Source organism: Polypterus senegalus, chromosome 9, assembly GCF_016835505.1.
Source record: "Polypterus senegalus isolate Bchr_013 chromosome 9, ASM1683550v1, whole genome shotgun sequence".
In the NCBI taxonomy this organism is placed as follows: Eukaryota; Metazoa; Chordata; class Cladistia; order Polypteriformes; family Polypteridae; genus Polypterus; species Polypterus senegalus.
The window spans coordinates 15,279,161-15,295,664 of record NC_053162.1 but is presented as its reverse complement, the minus strand read 5'-3'; the positions used below and the strand labels follow the sequence as shown (position 1 = coordinate 15,295,664).

The window sequence follows — 16,504 nt, the reverse complement described above, 5'->3', positions numbered from 1 at the left end:
GTATTGTATTGACCCCCTTCTTTTGACACTGAATGCACGCCCAACCTACCTGGAAAGGGGTCTCTCTTTGAACTGCCTTTCCCAAGGTTTCTTCCATTTTTCCCTACAAGGTTTTTATTTTGGGAGTTTTTCCTTGTCTTCTCAGAGAGTCAAGGCTGGGGGGCTGTCAAGAGGCAGGGCCTGTTAAAGCCCATTGCGGCACTTCCTGTGTGATTTTGGGCTATACAAAAATAAACTGTATTGTATTGTATTTTCTAAGCCTGTCTATACTGTATATTCCATTATAGAGTCACAGATATGCACAGCCTCTCTTAGTAATATTAGCAAGTCAGGAATAAATCACGCTACCCAAAGTGACCATTCTAAAGACATTCCAATTATGTCATATTTGAACAATAATAATACATTTTACTTATTCGTAGCTATCTTTATAAACACTCAAGGACGCTGAACAATAGATAAAACACTCATTATAAACAAAACTAAAATACAAAATTAAAAAATCAGACAGATCAATTGTAGTCAAAGAGAAAAAGCAGTCTTAAACAGATGAGTTTTAAGTTTAGATTTGAAAAGTGAGAATGATTCAGTATTTCTAAGCTCAGGTGGCAGTGTGTTCCAGAGCTGGGGAGCACAGCAACTGAATGTTCCTCTCTCCATATTGGTAAGACAAGTGAAGGGGACAGTCAAGTGGATGGAGGAAGAGGACCTAAGGGTGCAGGAGGGAATGGCAACATGAGAGGTCCGACAGATATGGAGGGGCAAGGTTGTGGATAGCCTTAAAAGTTAACAGAAGTTTTTTGAATTGAATACAGAACTTAACTGGAAGTCAGTGAAGCTGTGTCAATACGGGAGTAATTTGGTGAATAGAGGGGTTTCTAGTAATGATGCGGGCAGCTGAATTCTGGACCAGTTGAAGCTTATAGAGAGATTTGTGAGAAAGACCAAAGAAAATGGAATTGCAATAATCCAGACGAGAAATGACAAGGCTATGAACAAGAGCAGCAGTGGTGTGGGGAGTGAGGGAGGGGCAAATACGATTAATGTTACAAAATATGCTGACCGGGAGATGATGTGGGACTGAAAGGATAAAGTACTGTCAAGGATGACACTTAGACTCTTAACCTGCGGGAAAGGGGAGACAGAGGAATGATCAATATCAAATGAAAAATGATCAGTTTTGGATAATGCTGATATTGTACCAATGAGGAAAACCTCAGTTTTGTCACTATTTAAGAAAATGTGAAAAAAACAGGATTTTATTTCTGCTATGCAATCAGTAAGCGATAAAGGTGGAAAGGAAGAAGTAGGTTTACTGGTGAGGTAGAACTGGGTGTAATCGTGGATGCTAATGTTATATTTATGAAATATATTGCCGAAGGGAAGGAGGTAAATAATGAAAAGGAGGCGCCCCAGGACAGAGCCCACCTGAAGTCACAGCGGTGGGTTGGGATATGAAAATTTTTAAACTGAATGAACTGAGTGCGGCCTGAGAGGTAGGATCTGAACCAATCTAGTGGTGTGTGGGTAAACTATTAAGAAGAGTGGTATGACAAATGGTGTCAAATGCCGCACTCGGATCATGGAGGATGAGAATAGTGATTAAACCAGAATCAGCTGCCATAAGGAGGTCATTAGTAACTAGTGCCGTTTCTGCACAATGGAGGGGCGAAAACCAGACTGGAACCGTTCGTAGAGATTATTTTGAGATAAATGAGAATGAAGTTGAATAGTCACCAATCAAGTGGTCATGAAAATTAATAAGACTTGAAATGGTTTGAATCCTGCCTTCCCCAAAGTTCCTCAACTGAAAGGTTACAACTCCAACATTGTTGCATCAAGTAAAAAAAATTTTAAAAAACCCACATCGAACATATTAGCACAAGAATTTACATTACAAGCAAGTTTATTTTCAGTGCTGTAGCATTTTTTTTTTTTTAAACAAGTGGAAAAATTACAGATCTATGATGGTGGCAGGTGAATAGAAGTGAATGCCAAAACGTTGAATACACAAAGACAGACAAATCACCTGGAAGAAGCACAGTGCAAGAAAATATTGTGCAAATGAACACTGTAAATAGGAATGGATGATATAAGAAAAATTATATTTCATAACATTTACAAAATTTTGAATGGTAATGGAACATATCACTATATAGACCTAAGAAATAAAAATGTTTAAAATGAAGTCCTACCCGCTTAATTTATATCAAAATAATTTCTGGAGACTAAATTTAAACTTCAATCAAACAAGATTACTGTTCATAATATTTGAACAGTCATGTAAACTGCAATTAAACAAACCAAACAGAGAACAAATTTACCAGAAATAAACACGGTTCTAGAATGAAACCTGTCTGGCATCAGTGCAAAAATCTCTTAAAAGAAAAGTCCACGCAACTTGGAATACACAGTAGGCAGCCAGCATCAAAGTGTGCCAAGTGACTGAGAGCAGCAAAGCTGTCAGAATACAAAGTATACAGCCAGCCCCAATCTGACATGGGAAGAGGATAACACGCAAATTGTGGAGAGAACATGAAGTGTTTATAGAGCACAGCAAACGTCAAATTCATGCCAACAGTGTACTTTGTATTCCAAGGTGTGTTACGACTACAATGCACAGACACTGCATAACCAACAATGTATGCAAAAGGAACAATAAACAGTCTGCTCCCTTTGTTCACGTACGCAAATGCCAGAAAATCACATGTGTATGTAATTCAATGCACACAAGTGTGTATATATTACTAAATATGTGCACCAGCATGTCCATATAGCTGTATTCGAATCCTTTATTATTCTTTTCTAAAGAGCAACTAATTCTTGGCCAAGTGCCATTCAAACAGTTCTTCTATGTTCACAAAGAAAGCCCAATGAGGGCCATCACTGTGCTCTTTATACACAGCACACTACATCCAAAATGTTCCACCCCACATGCTCTCTTTTCCCCAAGTCAAACTGATACTGGCTGTGTACTTTGTGTTCCAAATGTGCAAAAACATTCCAATGCAATTTTAGGCAAGTTACATTTTTGGTAACTGAAATAACAAGGAGCATCAATAGTTTTCAAATTAGTGCAAGATCTTTTTTCTTACATGTACTGGAAAAATAAGCGATTAAAAGTAATATTTTTCTGTGTTCATTATATATTTGACTGAAGGAAACTGTGATAGCAATTTACATTTGAGAAGCAACGTATAATATGTGCGAGTGCGTGCATGTGATTTAGTACATCTGCCAGCATTTCAAAAGAGTTGTACTCAAATAATTTTTTTTTCCAAAAGACAACATCATTCATGGCCAAGTACCACGTCCCACCCGTTCTTCCATTTTCACAAAGATAGCCCAATGTTCAGTCTTCACTGTCTTTATTCATCTCCCCATGTGTTGCATTGTTTCAGAAGATAATGGAACGTCCACTCCATGCCACTGAAACACGTGTGTCACTTTTGCAAGAAGTAACAAAGGAAGCTTTCTGATGTGCTAAACCACTGTGTAAAAAAAAAAAAAAAAAGATATACGAAAGTTCTCCTATTTGACAGATTTCTACCGGTGTCTAATTTCTGCCGGCTTACTGCTCACCATTGTGGTTGCATGTGCTAAATCATGGGTGTCAAACTCCAGGCCTGGAGGGCCGCAGTGGGTGCAGGTTTTCTTTCTAACCCTTTTCCTAATCAGTTTTCACTGCTAATTAACTTCTTTTCCCTCTATTTTAATAGCCCTGTTTTTAAGGATTAAGTCTTAAGTATTAAATGACAGCCAAACAGAAATGAGACATGAAACGAGCCAACATATGACCAGCTAAATTAGGGCTTTAAACTCCAAACTGTTCCCTTAATGAGAAGCTAATTCTTGCTGTTAATTAAACCAGTTATTTAATTCTATGGCTTCTTGCTGCTCTCTTTTTGCCACAGCAGACATTTCCAAAACTGTTGATGTTCTGTTTTTTTTCTAAGAACTCCAAAAATGTTTTGCTAACCTGAGGGATCAACCTTACTGAGACCTTCATCTTTATTTTCAGATTTTATTTGATGGGTACAGGTGAGCTGGTCATGCCCTGCTTGTTTTATGCCTCATTACTGTCCGGCTACTAATTAAGGAAAAAACTACTAAGGGGCCTGAGTCAAGCTAATTAAAGCTAAGGCTAAAGAAGTTAATTAGCATTAAAAACTGGTCACTAATTAAGAAGATGGTTAGAATGAAAACCTGCAGCCAATGCAACCCTCCAGGACTGAAGTTGACACTCCTGTGCTAAATCAAAGAACCTCAAATTATACCATACCATCAAAATGTCAGGTTCTTGAAGTAGTTCAACAAGTCCCACTGTCAACATTAAATTGGCCTAGTGTAGATTCGTTTGTGATGAAATTGCAAAACAGTGCTATTGCATTCAATGTTCCTGCCTTGTGCCTCTTACTGCAGAAGGATTATCTAAAAATACAGTGCAGAGTTCATTTTAGTTGCCCCACAAGACAGGCTCTAATCCCTGCTGGCATGTGAGTAGTTTAATGGGGTGGTTGATTTATCTAGCGCAACAACCTGCAATACATGCATTACCGAGTTAATTTATTACTTTGATTCACTAGATCAGTACAGTTTGAACTTCTTAGTCACCACTCATTTGGTGAATTAAAACAGATTAAATTAAAAGCTTATTTCTTTCAAGTTTGATGCCATATATCATATCAACAAAGCTGTGTTCGGAGCTTTAACACCTCTAAATTGGCAGTATAATAGTATATGTGAGTGATCAGCTTCAATTACTGCAACTACAAACTAATTTACTGGGTTGGAGTTAAAAAAATCCATTAGACTTAACAAAATAATTTAAGTATTGTGGAAAAGTAAAATAAAAAAAATAATCTACTGCTGTCAGACTTTCCTCACATTGCAAAAATCAACAGGCAAAAACAATCTGCAATCAGTGAATTTGCTATACTAGCTTCACACTGCTTCCTAAACAGATAAGTATCAGTAATTCTTCTCCCCTGAAAGTTTTTTCCCTTCTAAACTGTAATGCTTTATCCTCAGTTTCAGTGTTTCTGCCAAAGTCATTTGTTTAAGTAATGTGTAACAAAAGTGCTCCCTGAGGACACTCATGTGGGAATTAGCAGAAAAACACAGTAGATATTTCCTTTGTTTTTACATATACCAAAAAAACTTTTGGGAAAAAAGCTGCTGTTATTTAATGCTGGTATAAACTTACATTGTTACATTAATGCATATTAGTCAGTATAGCTGCTTTAAATAAAAAAAATTGCTGACTTAAATCCAGTCAGTTCCACAAAGCTGCATGTTTTTTTGCTTGATAAGCCTTCCTTCTTCTGCTGTCATTCAGTAATTAGAAATGTACCAAATAATAATTTATGATTTACCTTTCTAAGAATATGATTTATGCTTTATGCATCTTTTGGAACACCGTGATATTCTCTTCTTTTTAATATATGAAAAAAATTGTTACCTTAATTATATCCAAGTCATAGCTATTAAAAAGTTGACAAAAGTATAAAGGAGAGTGAATGATGTAACGGAGCAGCTAATATTCAACCTCATTTACATCTGTTGGCCCATTACCATGCAAATGATATAGTAAAATAAATGAGAAACCTCACAATAAATAAAATGATAAAAGCTTAAAAAGACATATCAGGAAAAAGAAGATGTTTACAGTATGTGAGAGCAACAAGAACAGCCACCAGTTTACCTTATATGTTTAATTTTGTGTTGAATTCATATACACAATTTGTGGTTTCAGTGAAAAATTTTAATGCTAAAGAAGAAATTAAAAAAGCTTCAGGGAATTAACATCAGATGCTTTACAATGCCTTATGAAAAAATGAAACAATTACACTTAAAACACAACCATAACGTCTGCATACTAGATAAATAAGGTTTTGTACCACAGTCTGAACGGCAACATCGACGGAACTTCATATACCGTAAATACAAAGGGAGGATTCTACAGAAGGGTACCACAAAGATGAATGTTGCACATTAAGGATTTGACATAATGAATGTGTTTTAATCATATAAATTATTTTCTGTGCCAGTTTTTTAAAACAAATTTGCCATTAGGGTCCTTGGGGAACTTCCATATAAGACATCTGATGAACGCCAAACTTTGTAAGTCAGTAGCAGGGCCTGCCATATATGTTGTAAATGCCCACTACACAACTAGGATTAACTGCTGCATCTGCAGAAATCAGGATGTTAATACAATAAAATACACCTTTCTCTCTGAACTATAAGTAACTTTATTTTCATAATCATTTGCGTACATGGCACAACCATATGGAAAGTCAACCAAAAATCAAAGAGCCTAATGGTAATTGTTACGGTATTACATGTGTTTATGTGTTTTATTGCTGTTTGTCTGAGAGATTATGTATCGTATTTTTATGTATTTTTTGTTATGTTTATTATCATGTTCCGTCCCTTTAAACGTTCTTATGTTCCATGTCCTTTGTGGGTGGCACCCCAAGAGGCAGGACCATCATGATGTCACAACTCCTGTGCCCTCCTACTGGTTATATCAGTGAGCTGTGAAGGCCTAGGGGAGAAGTTACAGTGAGTATTGCATTTTCTGGGTTGTATTTTTTAGCACCGTTTTAAAGATTGTGATTTCTGGATTTCATATTGGGACTTGCTTAGTGTGGCCTTTTAGGCAACTCAAACATGCCTCTTTTTTGAGCTTTTCATTTTATGTTGATTTTTTTTTTAATATAAGAAATCATTGATTTATAAAGATGCTTTGCTGCCCTTTTTGCACACAAGCCAGAGGTCGACAGTGACTCTCCTTCCAGTGGGGGCTTTTGCTTTAGTTTTGTTTTAGTTATAGTTGCTTATGCCATCTCCCCATTTTGTGAGCCAGCAGGTGCCTTAGGCCGGGATTATACTTCACGCGACGCGATGCATGCTGCAGCAGACACGTCTGCTACACAAGCACCGTACTGTTTATACTTGGGCGCATACTTTACGTAAATCTGGAGGAATCCACCAGGTGGCTGAAATTCCGATGATGCCTTAGCACAATATCTCTGAAAAGAATGTTTAATGATTACATCCATTAGTCCAGGGATATGTCCATTCCAGCTAGCATTGGGCACGAGGCAGAAACAAAACCCGTGGATGAGGACTCCGCTCCTTGCAAGGTGAATACAAGCAGACACATACTGCTGGCATCATTTTAGTGTCACCAAATCTGCATATCTTTGGAAGGAAGCCGGAGCACACAGTGGAAACCCAGCAGGAAAACAAACTCCAGGCAGGGAATATCAGCAACGTGACTCCTTGCGAGACAGCAGTACTACCAACTCTGCCACCGTGTCACCCCTATGTGTGTACTTATTAACAGTATTCATTAATTAAACGAAATGAACAATTTATCTGTAAAATGTAACATACATACTTTAATGCATTTCACAGTGAAAGTGATATCAAGTATAAATCTAAGGATTCTAAATGTGCAGAGAGTTGGAATATCATACATTTAATGTGTTCAGTGTGGCAATCTACTGCTGACTGCAGCTGCTGTCAGGTCAGGAGGATGCCCTAGAAAAAAAGACAGTATGTGAGACTTTTAAAATGGATAGTGTCATTACGATTGGGTATATGCAACGCTTGAATATAAAAGCATCACCAATACATCTGTATGTCGGCATTTTGCTTCACCACATCGAACCATTCAACAAAGATCAGCGCACGCACATCGATCTTGTAGGATCCACAAAGCGGCTTTCTGTCACATGCAGATGGTAACCAGACTCTGACGTCACATTCTGACTTTTTGCTGGTACTGCAACTCGCGCACACGTGTCGTTAATTTCTGAGGACCTGCTCAGAGGACGCATCAAATGAACTCTGGGCACGCATGGCAGCCATGATGCGGGTGTGTACGCGTTCTGAGCATGAAGTATAAACAAGCCCTGAGGATTCTAACGGAGGTCAAGGTTGCCTCTGCTGGTCAGATCAGGTAGGTTTCTGGTCTGTTCCCTGGCTTCATTTGAAGGCCTCACCTATTTTATTCTGGAGGAAACTCCAAATCATGTCAGTGATGTGTGATGTTGAAAGTTCCCCATCATATAATTAGTTACATAAGAAATAGCTTACTTGATGGTATCTTTGCCCTCAATGTCTAAGCCTGCATTTAAACACAGAGGTAGTATTTGTGGTATCCGTAGGTAATGTTACTAAAGCCAGAATAAAGTAAAGGAGAATTTATTCCACAGCTATAAAAGTACACAATTGCATTGTTTCAGGAGCCATCAGAATAACTGTTTCAGTTTGCTCAAGGTGTTGTCTGTTCTCCAAATGTTGGAAACATTATAAATGCAAAAGAAATATAAATCTGTTCCATTAAGTGTACAGGCATTACTACAGGCATTGTGTTTATTTCATCCAACATGATAATTCTGATACTAACTAAAATGGGACGTTTGAGAAGGCATATATCCAAGTGATAGTAAAATTACTAAAACAGACTGTGACATTAATTTTTCCCATGATACCATAATATTATTATTGAAAAGGTGTCAATGCAGAAAACTAGAATGTATCCTAGAACTGCTTAAAAAATATATTGAACCTACGGTATGTGCTAATAAGCTATATAGGATGTTAGCACCTGCGTTTTTATATTCAGGTGTGAGTTGGGAAGCCTTCTGAGTGGATTTTCAGCAAGGCATCCCATTTTACTCCCATAGTTCAAAACAGATCAACCAGCATCTCTTAACTGGCAACTACCCCCTCGAGCCCAAATTTCACGTGTGCTGTGAGAAAAGTAATGACTATTTTATTACCAGTGAACCGGACAGAGAAAAGGTCAAAAAGAAAGGAAACTGATGAATGAAAAATGAAAAATATTAATAACTTGCCTTTTCTGATGCAATTAAAGAGCGCAATCCAAAACTCATGCAACCAAGCAGTTCACTTTTTCTGTAAAACATGACAAAAACACAAAAAACTAAGCAAGAAATACAAAACAAATCTGGAATCTAATGCAATACCCTACATATTGATTTTCAGATATGTAAACATGAAATTTTGAAAAGCTTCAATTAAGGGGAAAAAATTAGTCGCAGATCTAATTTAGGTGGCGCGTCACTAATCATACATCTATGTAGGTTTACCAAGAAACATAATGAATATTGCTTTCCCTTTTCTGTTTATATAGTACAACAACATACAAAATGGTGCATTTGAACTGTAAATTCCACAAAAGTAAAAAGAAAGGTTAACACTTTAGATTAGGTATCCCTAATTATGCTGTACTTAATATATAATTTCCTGCATTATTACAGTGTAACTAGGTGTTTGTGACTAGGTGACTGTGTAATACAGTCTAATGCCATAATTAAGTACTCAGTTGTAATTGTTTTTCCACAATTTTTATAAGTACATATCTATATAAATTGTGGAATAACGATTACAATTGCATTACAGCATTACATTGTGTTGCACAGTCAATACAAGGGGCTAGTGTGATAAAGACAGGTGAAGCCATGGTAAAACAGAAAGAAGCACATGTCTTTAGTCCCTGTTCCAAATATGGCAGAAAGAGAACAACAGAAGACAGCATTAGTCCTTTATATTGTTTCTTGATGAACCCGGGATCTCCAACTCCAGTCCTGGAGGACCACAGTGGCTCCAGGTTTTATTTAAACCCTTTTCTTAATTAGTGACGTGTTTTTGCTGCTAATTAAATTTTGTGAATTAATTTTACTTTTTAAGATTTGTTCCCCGGAACTTGTTTCTCTGAATTGCTTCCCTTTTTTCCTTAAAACAGAAATGAAATGTGAAATGAGTGAGCCAACAGAAGACCATCTAAGTCAGGGCCTAAAACTCCAAACAATTTCACTCCAATCAGTTGCTTAATTAGGCGCCAAGATTTGTTGTTAATTAAACCCCCTATTCTTTAATTCCATGGCCTGTTGCTGCTCTCATTGTGCAATAGCAGACATTTTCAAAATTGTTGATGTTTTCTTTAATTTTCTAAGAGAACTGTTAAAATGTTTTGGGACCTCAGCAAATCAACATTCCTGAGACCTGCACCTTTATTTTCAGATATTGTATGATGGTCACAGTTTGCTGGTCCTGTTTTGGCTCATTTTGTATCTCATTATTGTCTGGCTGCTAATTAAGGAAAAAGAAAGAATTATTAGGTCTGAGTCTTCAAGAGCATGCCAATTAAAATTAACTCAAAAGAAGCAGCAAAAACAGGTCACTAATTAAGAAAATGGTTAGAATGAAAACCTGCAGCCACCGTGACCCTCCAGGACTAGAGTTTGAGATCCCTGGTATAGACATTTAATTCAAGTCCATTTTAGGATTGTGGCACTTATACTCTTTCATGTCACTACAGCATTGTGAGTTGCAATAATTTAAAATCAATATTGAATGAATCACCTCTATAATATTATCAAATTCCACCACTGGTGTTCTCTCCTGTAATAATATGGAAACCTGCAGTGATATCTGTAAACCCGAATTTCCCCAGTCCCTCCTACTATAGATGTGCGGTCCAATTATTTAGTTATTCAACAAGCCTTCCAGTTTATTTATGCAGGATTAAATATCAATTCGTTAAACCACACTAGGAGCTTCAGCAATTAAGGAATCCAATCATAAACCAAATGAATAAATTCTTGGTTCGTGAGAGCAGAAAAATTGATAAAGGGGTAATGTAAATATCGAATTAGGGACAATCAGGGATGACAAAAGGGAAAACATTTAATAAACACAGAAATATTTGCTTTCTTACATTATCCTATTACTTTGGCCAGTAAAGTATAAAAACAACCTTAAATTCACAAAAGTGGCCACCTGCACAGTTGCATATTCATATTGTGTTATAACGACCAGCAATTCATCTTTTACTTTTCAACATCATTTCCTAACTGCTTTGTGAAAAATAAAAAGCAAAATTAAAAAAAAAAAAGGAATATTCAGTTTAAGGGGGTGAAAGTTCCTGGAAACACACAATCAGTGACAAGAAACAATGCCAAAGAACAGGAAGTAAACTCCGTGTAAGCACAGAACATGAACAGCATTGTTCAATGAAATTAGCAGGATTTGTAAATTTAAATAAAGTAATTTGATTAATGCCTGTGATTCAATTTAAATCTGGCAAAGACATCAAAAGCTGTACAGTATGAGGAGTTATGATTGAATCTAGAAAATACTAGAGAATACAAATGTTTTTACAATGGCAATTTAAAAGAAATATAAAACTGATAGAAATGATCATGCAGCATTTTGCAGTACGCTTTTTATAGCAACTTTCATCACCACAAAGCTTTATTGAATAAATTGCTGCATACTATATTATTATTAACGATACATTACTACTATTATCTGTGGGGTGCTGTGCAGCTTTGTATGTCGTAGAAAAAATCTAAAAGAACCAGCAATAGCAGACATCTCCATCTGTTTTACTAGCACATTAAGTGCACTTTTCGGTCTTCTGTGCTTGATAGTAAGTGCATATACACATCAAAGTGAAAGCGCACCAACTATGAACCTACTACTTTCTCATTTCAAGAGGTTTTCATTAAAGAATGCTTTTATATACTGTACATTTTACTGCTATTCACATATGTACAAAAAGACCAAGGCTTTTCTTTTAGTCTGTATGGAAAGTAAGCATTAATTTTTCATAGCCTTGAGGTGAAAGACACACATATTTCAAACAAAGACCAAATAAAAGCAAATGCTGTGGATATAAAATAACACAAAAAAAGCATTTTCTACTACCTAAACGTCTGCACCAAGGGAGGCACAATGTGTAACATAAATAAAATTTCTTCTTACTTTGAAGTTCTGTTTCGATTCCAGACTGTAATTAAAAGCCTTTTGTGGTTATCTTTGTCACCCACTGGACTGTCAAAAAATAAAATACATAATAGTAAACATAAAGAATTTTAACAATTATTTTATGTTTATTATACAGTAGTTGGTAGAAAAACATCCTGGTTGACCTGTTATGCTAAAACACTACTTTAATTATTATTTAACTAGACGTTAAGCCCATTACAATAACGGGCGCTAGAACAGTAGTGCACAAACATTAGTAGGAACAGTCTACTGTATATTAAATGGCAAGGGACCTTGACTTCATTCTGTTTCTTGTCTTAATTTTTTTTTTTGTCAAAAATATTTTTGCAAAAAGCCTAAAGTAAAATAATAATAAAAATAAAATAGAAACGTATATGACAATACAGTAAGTATAATTAATATTGCCTTAGTGTAAAACATATCACAATTTCATTATAGACAACATTTCTTGTAAATATTCTGTCTGAGTTTGGCAACAGTTTGCCTTGTTCAGGAATCTCTACAACCTTGACAACAACATCTGGAAAACGTCTAACTCTTGATAATGCAACATATAACTGACCGTGGCTGAATACTTGTTCTGGCAAGTAAATGCCAACTTTTTCTAAGGTTTGCTCTTCTGAGTCTTTCTCTTTTAGCATTTTTCTGACGGTCATTTTCTCTTTCTTCAATCGATCTATTTGCTCGTATTTTTCTTTGTCTTTCAGCCTTCCTACTTGTTGAGCTGACCGTTCTTCCAGGAGATGTTGCTTATATAGGATTTGATTGTCTGTGTCTTTTGTCCTACTTGACGTGTCCTTTTTTTTGGGTGGCATGTTATTAGTAGATACATCCGTAATATTTTCTCCTACAGTAATACTGGCTTGTATGTGGCTGTAATATGCATCACTGTATTGTGTGTCATTCATTTTCTCTCGCAGTAATACTGGTTTGTATCTCCGTAAAATGCCTGTAATTTTCTCTGACCGTAATACTTGCTTTGATGTCTGTAATATGACTTTAATTTTCTGTCACAACAGTGGGCAATCAGCAGAGGGTCCAAGCAACTGATGTAATGTGTGGCGTGCTGCTTATAATCGTGCCTGTGGCGTCTCCCCAGCAAGTACTGTGCAGTTCTCCAGCAAGTATTTTAATCTGTGGGGGTGTGCAGCTGATTATTTAATGTGTGGCATCTCCCCAGCAATGGATTTTATGTGAGCGGCCGCAACTACCCAATCAGAACTCTACCCAGCAATGGTGTCCTTTATTTCTTATCATGTGCGGCCGTGGCAAGGCCATTTACTGTGTGCCCAGCTTCCAGTGTGTGTGCGTCCACGGTGCCGAGCGCATGGGTGGGGCACTCTGCGATGTGTGGCGCGGCACACACATGTGCACTTCACCAGAAGACACACACACGGACACCTGGACGTACATAGGGGTTTTATTAAAGAGGATAGCCTCATCACCACAAAATAGTAGAGAGACAAGCTTAGTTATAGGAGTTGGAGACGGTGGCACTGACCAGAAAGCAGGAGACAGAGCTAAAGGTGGCAGAGTTAAAGATGTTAAGATTTGCATTGGGTGTGACGAGGATGGACAGGATTAGAAATGAGGACATTAGAGGACTAGCTCAAGTTGGACAGTTGTGAGACAAAGTCAGAGAGGTGAGATTGTGTTGGTCTGGACATATGTAGAGGAGAGATGAGGGGTATACTGAGAGAAGAGTACTAAGGATAGAGCTGCCAGGCAAGAGGAAGTAAGGACATGCAGGTGATGGGTGTAACAGAACAAGATGCAGAGGACAAGGAAATATAGAAAAAGATGTCCCTCTGTGGCAACCCCTAACAGGAGCAGCCGAAAGAAGAAGAAGATCATCACTGTTATGGCAACATGGAAGTGCAGTGACGAGTACTGCTTCCTCACAGCTCACAGATGACCATATGCGTTTTCTACAATACGCTGGTTCTTTCCCAGCTCCCAAACATGCATGAGTGTGCTTAAGTGCAGTGGTCTCGCTTTTTATCCTGGGCTGGATATTTCCTTGTTATCTGTGGAGGTTTACAACAGATTTACAAAACTAGTAAAAGAATGAGTAGATATGGAAAATGGATGAATTAGTTCAAACAAGAATGAGTTATCATTTTATAAACAATGGGCAAAAATACTGTCCCAAGCATGAAAGTTAAATAAATACACAAAATGTCCACTAGACGGGGAAATGTAAAAAACCCTGCTAGTCATGCAAAGGGCAACACAGAATCCATCCATCCATTATCCAACCCACTATATCCTAACTACAGGGTCACGGGGGTCTGCTGGAGCCAATCCCTGCCAACACAGGACGCAAACCATGGGCAGAATGCCAGACCACCGTAGGGCACACACACCCACACACCAAGCACACAATAGGGACAATTTAGGATCACCAATGCGCCTAACCTACATGTCTTTGGACTGTGGGAGGAAACCGGAGGAAACCCACGCAGGCACAGGGAGAACATGCAAACTCCATGCAGGGAGGACCCGGGAAGCAAGCCTGGGTCTCCTAGCTGCGAGGCAGCAGTGCTACCCACTGTGCCACTGTGCCGCCCCTAATTAATTCATCGATATACAATATATAACACTGATGTTTGTGGCATAGTGGTTAAAGCTTTGGACTTCAAACCCTGTGATGGTGTTTTCACATCCATCTATTGACACCATTGACTAGGAAAAACTAAAGCAATCGAAACAACTCAATCTCAAACACTGTAACTTGTCTTGGATAAAGATGAATAATAAGTAACAATAATAATACTGGACAGATAATCACTCTTATATTTAATGTATATTTTTTATTTTCATGTAGTATAAATACTTCTACAATGTGAGCACATGAAAAGTGAACTGATTCAGTAAGGATCACACAAAGATTTAGGGCTGGGGATGGAACTGGCAACCTTGTGTTTTTATGACCAAATGCCTTAATCAAAAGGTCACACTAAGTTTAAATCCCCTAAGCATTACAAGTATAATAACATGAATGGTTCATACTTACAATACAAATCTTTCATGAAATACTGGATTTTTACAGTCTGCAATGGTCTTTGTTTTTTGACGACTGGTACTGTCTAAATTAGGTGCGAGAGCGATCTGCAATAAAAGAAACAACAAATAACAAAATACATTTAAACATATGAAGACTGCATAAAATAATAAGAATCAGATAGTTTCATGCAAAATTTCATTTAATCCCATTCTAACATTTTTGGCATCTACACTATACAGCACGGTGGCACAGTGGTAGCGCTGCTGCCTCGCAGTAAGGAGCCCAGGATTTGCATCCCGATTCCTCCCTATGTGGAGTTGGAGTGTTTTCTCCATGTACTTCCAGGCTGATAATAAATTTACCCTAGTGTATGGTTGGGGTGCATGTGAGTGTTTATGTGTGTTTGCCCTGCGATGGACTGGCACCATGTCCAGGGACTGTTCCTGACTTGTATCCATTGCTAGCTGAGATGGACTCCAGCAACCCCCATGACCATATTCAGGACTAAGTAGGTTAGAAAATGACCGACTGGCCAACCATACAGCAAAAAGTGGTTGATTCATATTCCAAAAGAATTCTAATTCTCATATCGCAATATGTGATAACTTACAGATTACTGAAGCTGAAATGTTTTTCTTACATGTCACTCTCTACACAATGTTGCAAATTAGCATAATCAAATTGTGCCTAAAGCCAACAATAATAAATGAAAGGTAACTGACAACAGATTATAGCTACAATGAGGTGGCTAATGTTAATGTCACTTAGGACAGGCAAGCCAATATGAGGTTTCAGGAAGTATCTGCCAGCAGAGCTGAAGAACAATACAAGTGATGATAGCTGGAGCACCGAATAAAAATGTCATGCATTTAAAAGAAACATGATGTTGCACGTCTGCAACGTTTTTCACTTAACACTCTGGAATTAATGGAAAGTTTATCTGAAGAAATTCAACGATAAAACGCCCCCAGAGTGGCTTCTTTGCTAGTGTGAAATGCAGTGTTCAAAGCCTCAACAATCTTTTCTTTTGTGCAAATTCACCCCTGTTGTTGCCATATATACACACACGTGAAGTTTGTAGTTGCGTATCTTATTTAAAAAATTGTCTATACATATGACCTAACTAATAAACATGGAAATTGTGGCTTCAGTTCTGCAGTAACATCTTAGTCTTCAGTAATACTTAGGATTATACCCAAAAGACACCTCTTGATACAGTATGATGGATATAGGTGAAAGGTGGCCAAGTCAGGTTTAGGGACATTGAATTTGAACTGCATTCATTCTCAGCAAGACACTTTCCAGCAACTAATGTACTGTATGAAAGTAAGTATTTATTGGAACTTTTTCCAACTTCTTGCACATGCGTGGTTTGCTGGAAATGTTTTACATCACACACAGTAAAAAATATCACTTTCATGGGCCTTTGTTTACTCAATTTACTGTAAACATTTTGTTAGGATCTGAATAAGTGCGTCACTGCAGCATTTAGTTCTCGTGTCACATACATAGATATGTGTGGTTACATTTTGCAAAGTTTGAATGATCCTAAATTTAACTTATGCACCTGGAAATTATAATCAAGTTTTTTTTTTTTTTTTTAAAAAGGAGTTCAAATATATTTTACTTCTAAAAATAAGGAGGGACAGTGACAGATGCAACATT

General features: G+C 37.3%; 1 protein-coding gene across 2 annotated transcripts in view; it reads right to left on the bottom strand.

The window, feature by feature from the left end:
- Positions 1–16,504, bottom strand: part of rgs3a (regulator of G protein signaling 3a) — a 493,869-nt gene that overhangs the window by 436,192 nt on the left and 41,173 nt on the right. For both annotated transcript variants that reach the window (XM_039762724.1, XM_039762725.1), the window contains 3 exons: positions 14,849–14,943; positions 11,809–11,877; positions 8,874–8,934 (listed from right to left, as the gene is read on the bottom strand). In XM_039762724.1, coding sequence (XP_039618658.1) covers positions 8,874–8,934; positions 11,809–11,877; positions 14,849–14,943 — 225 coding nt within the window. The remainder of the gene's footprint in view (positions 1–8,873; positions 8,935–11,808; positions 11,878–14,848; positions 14,944–16,504) is intronic.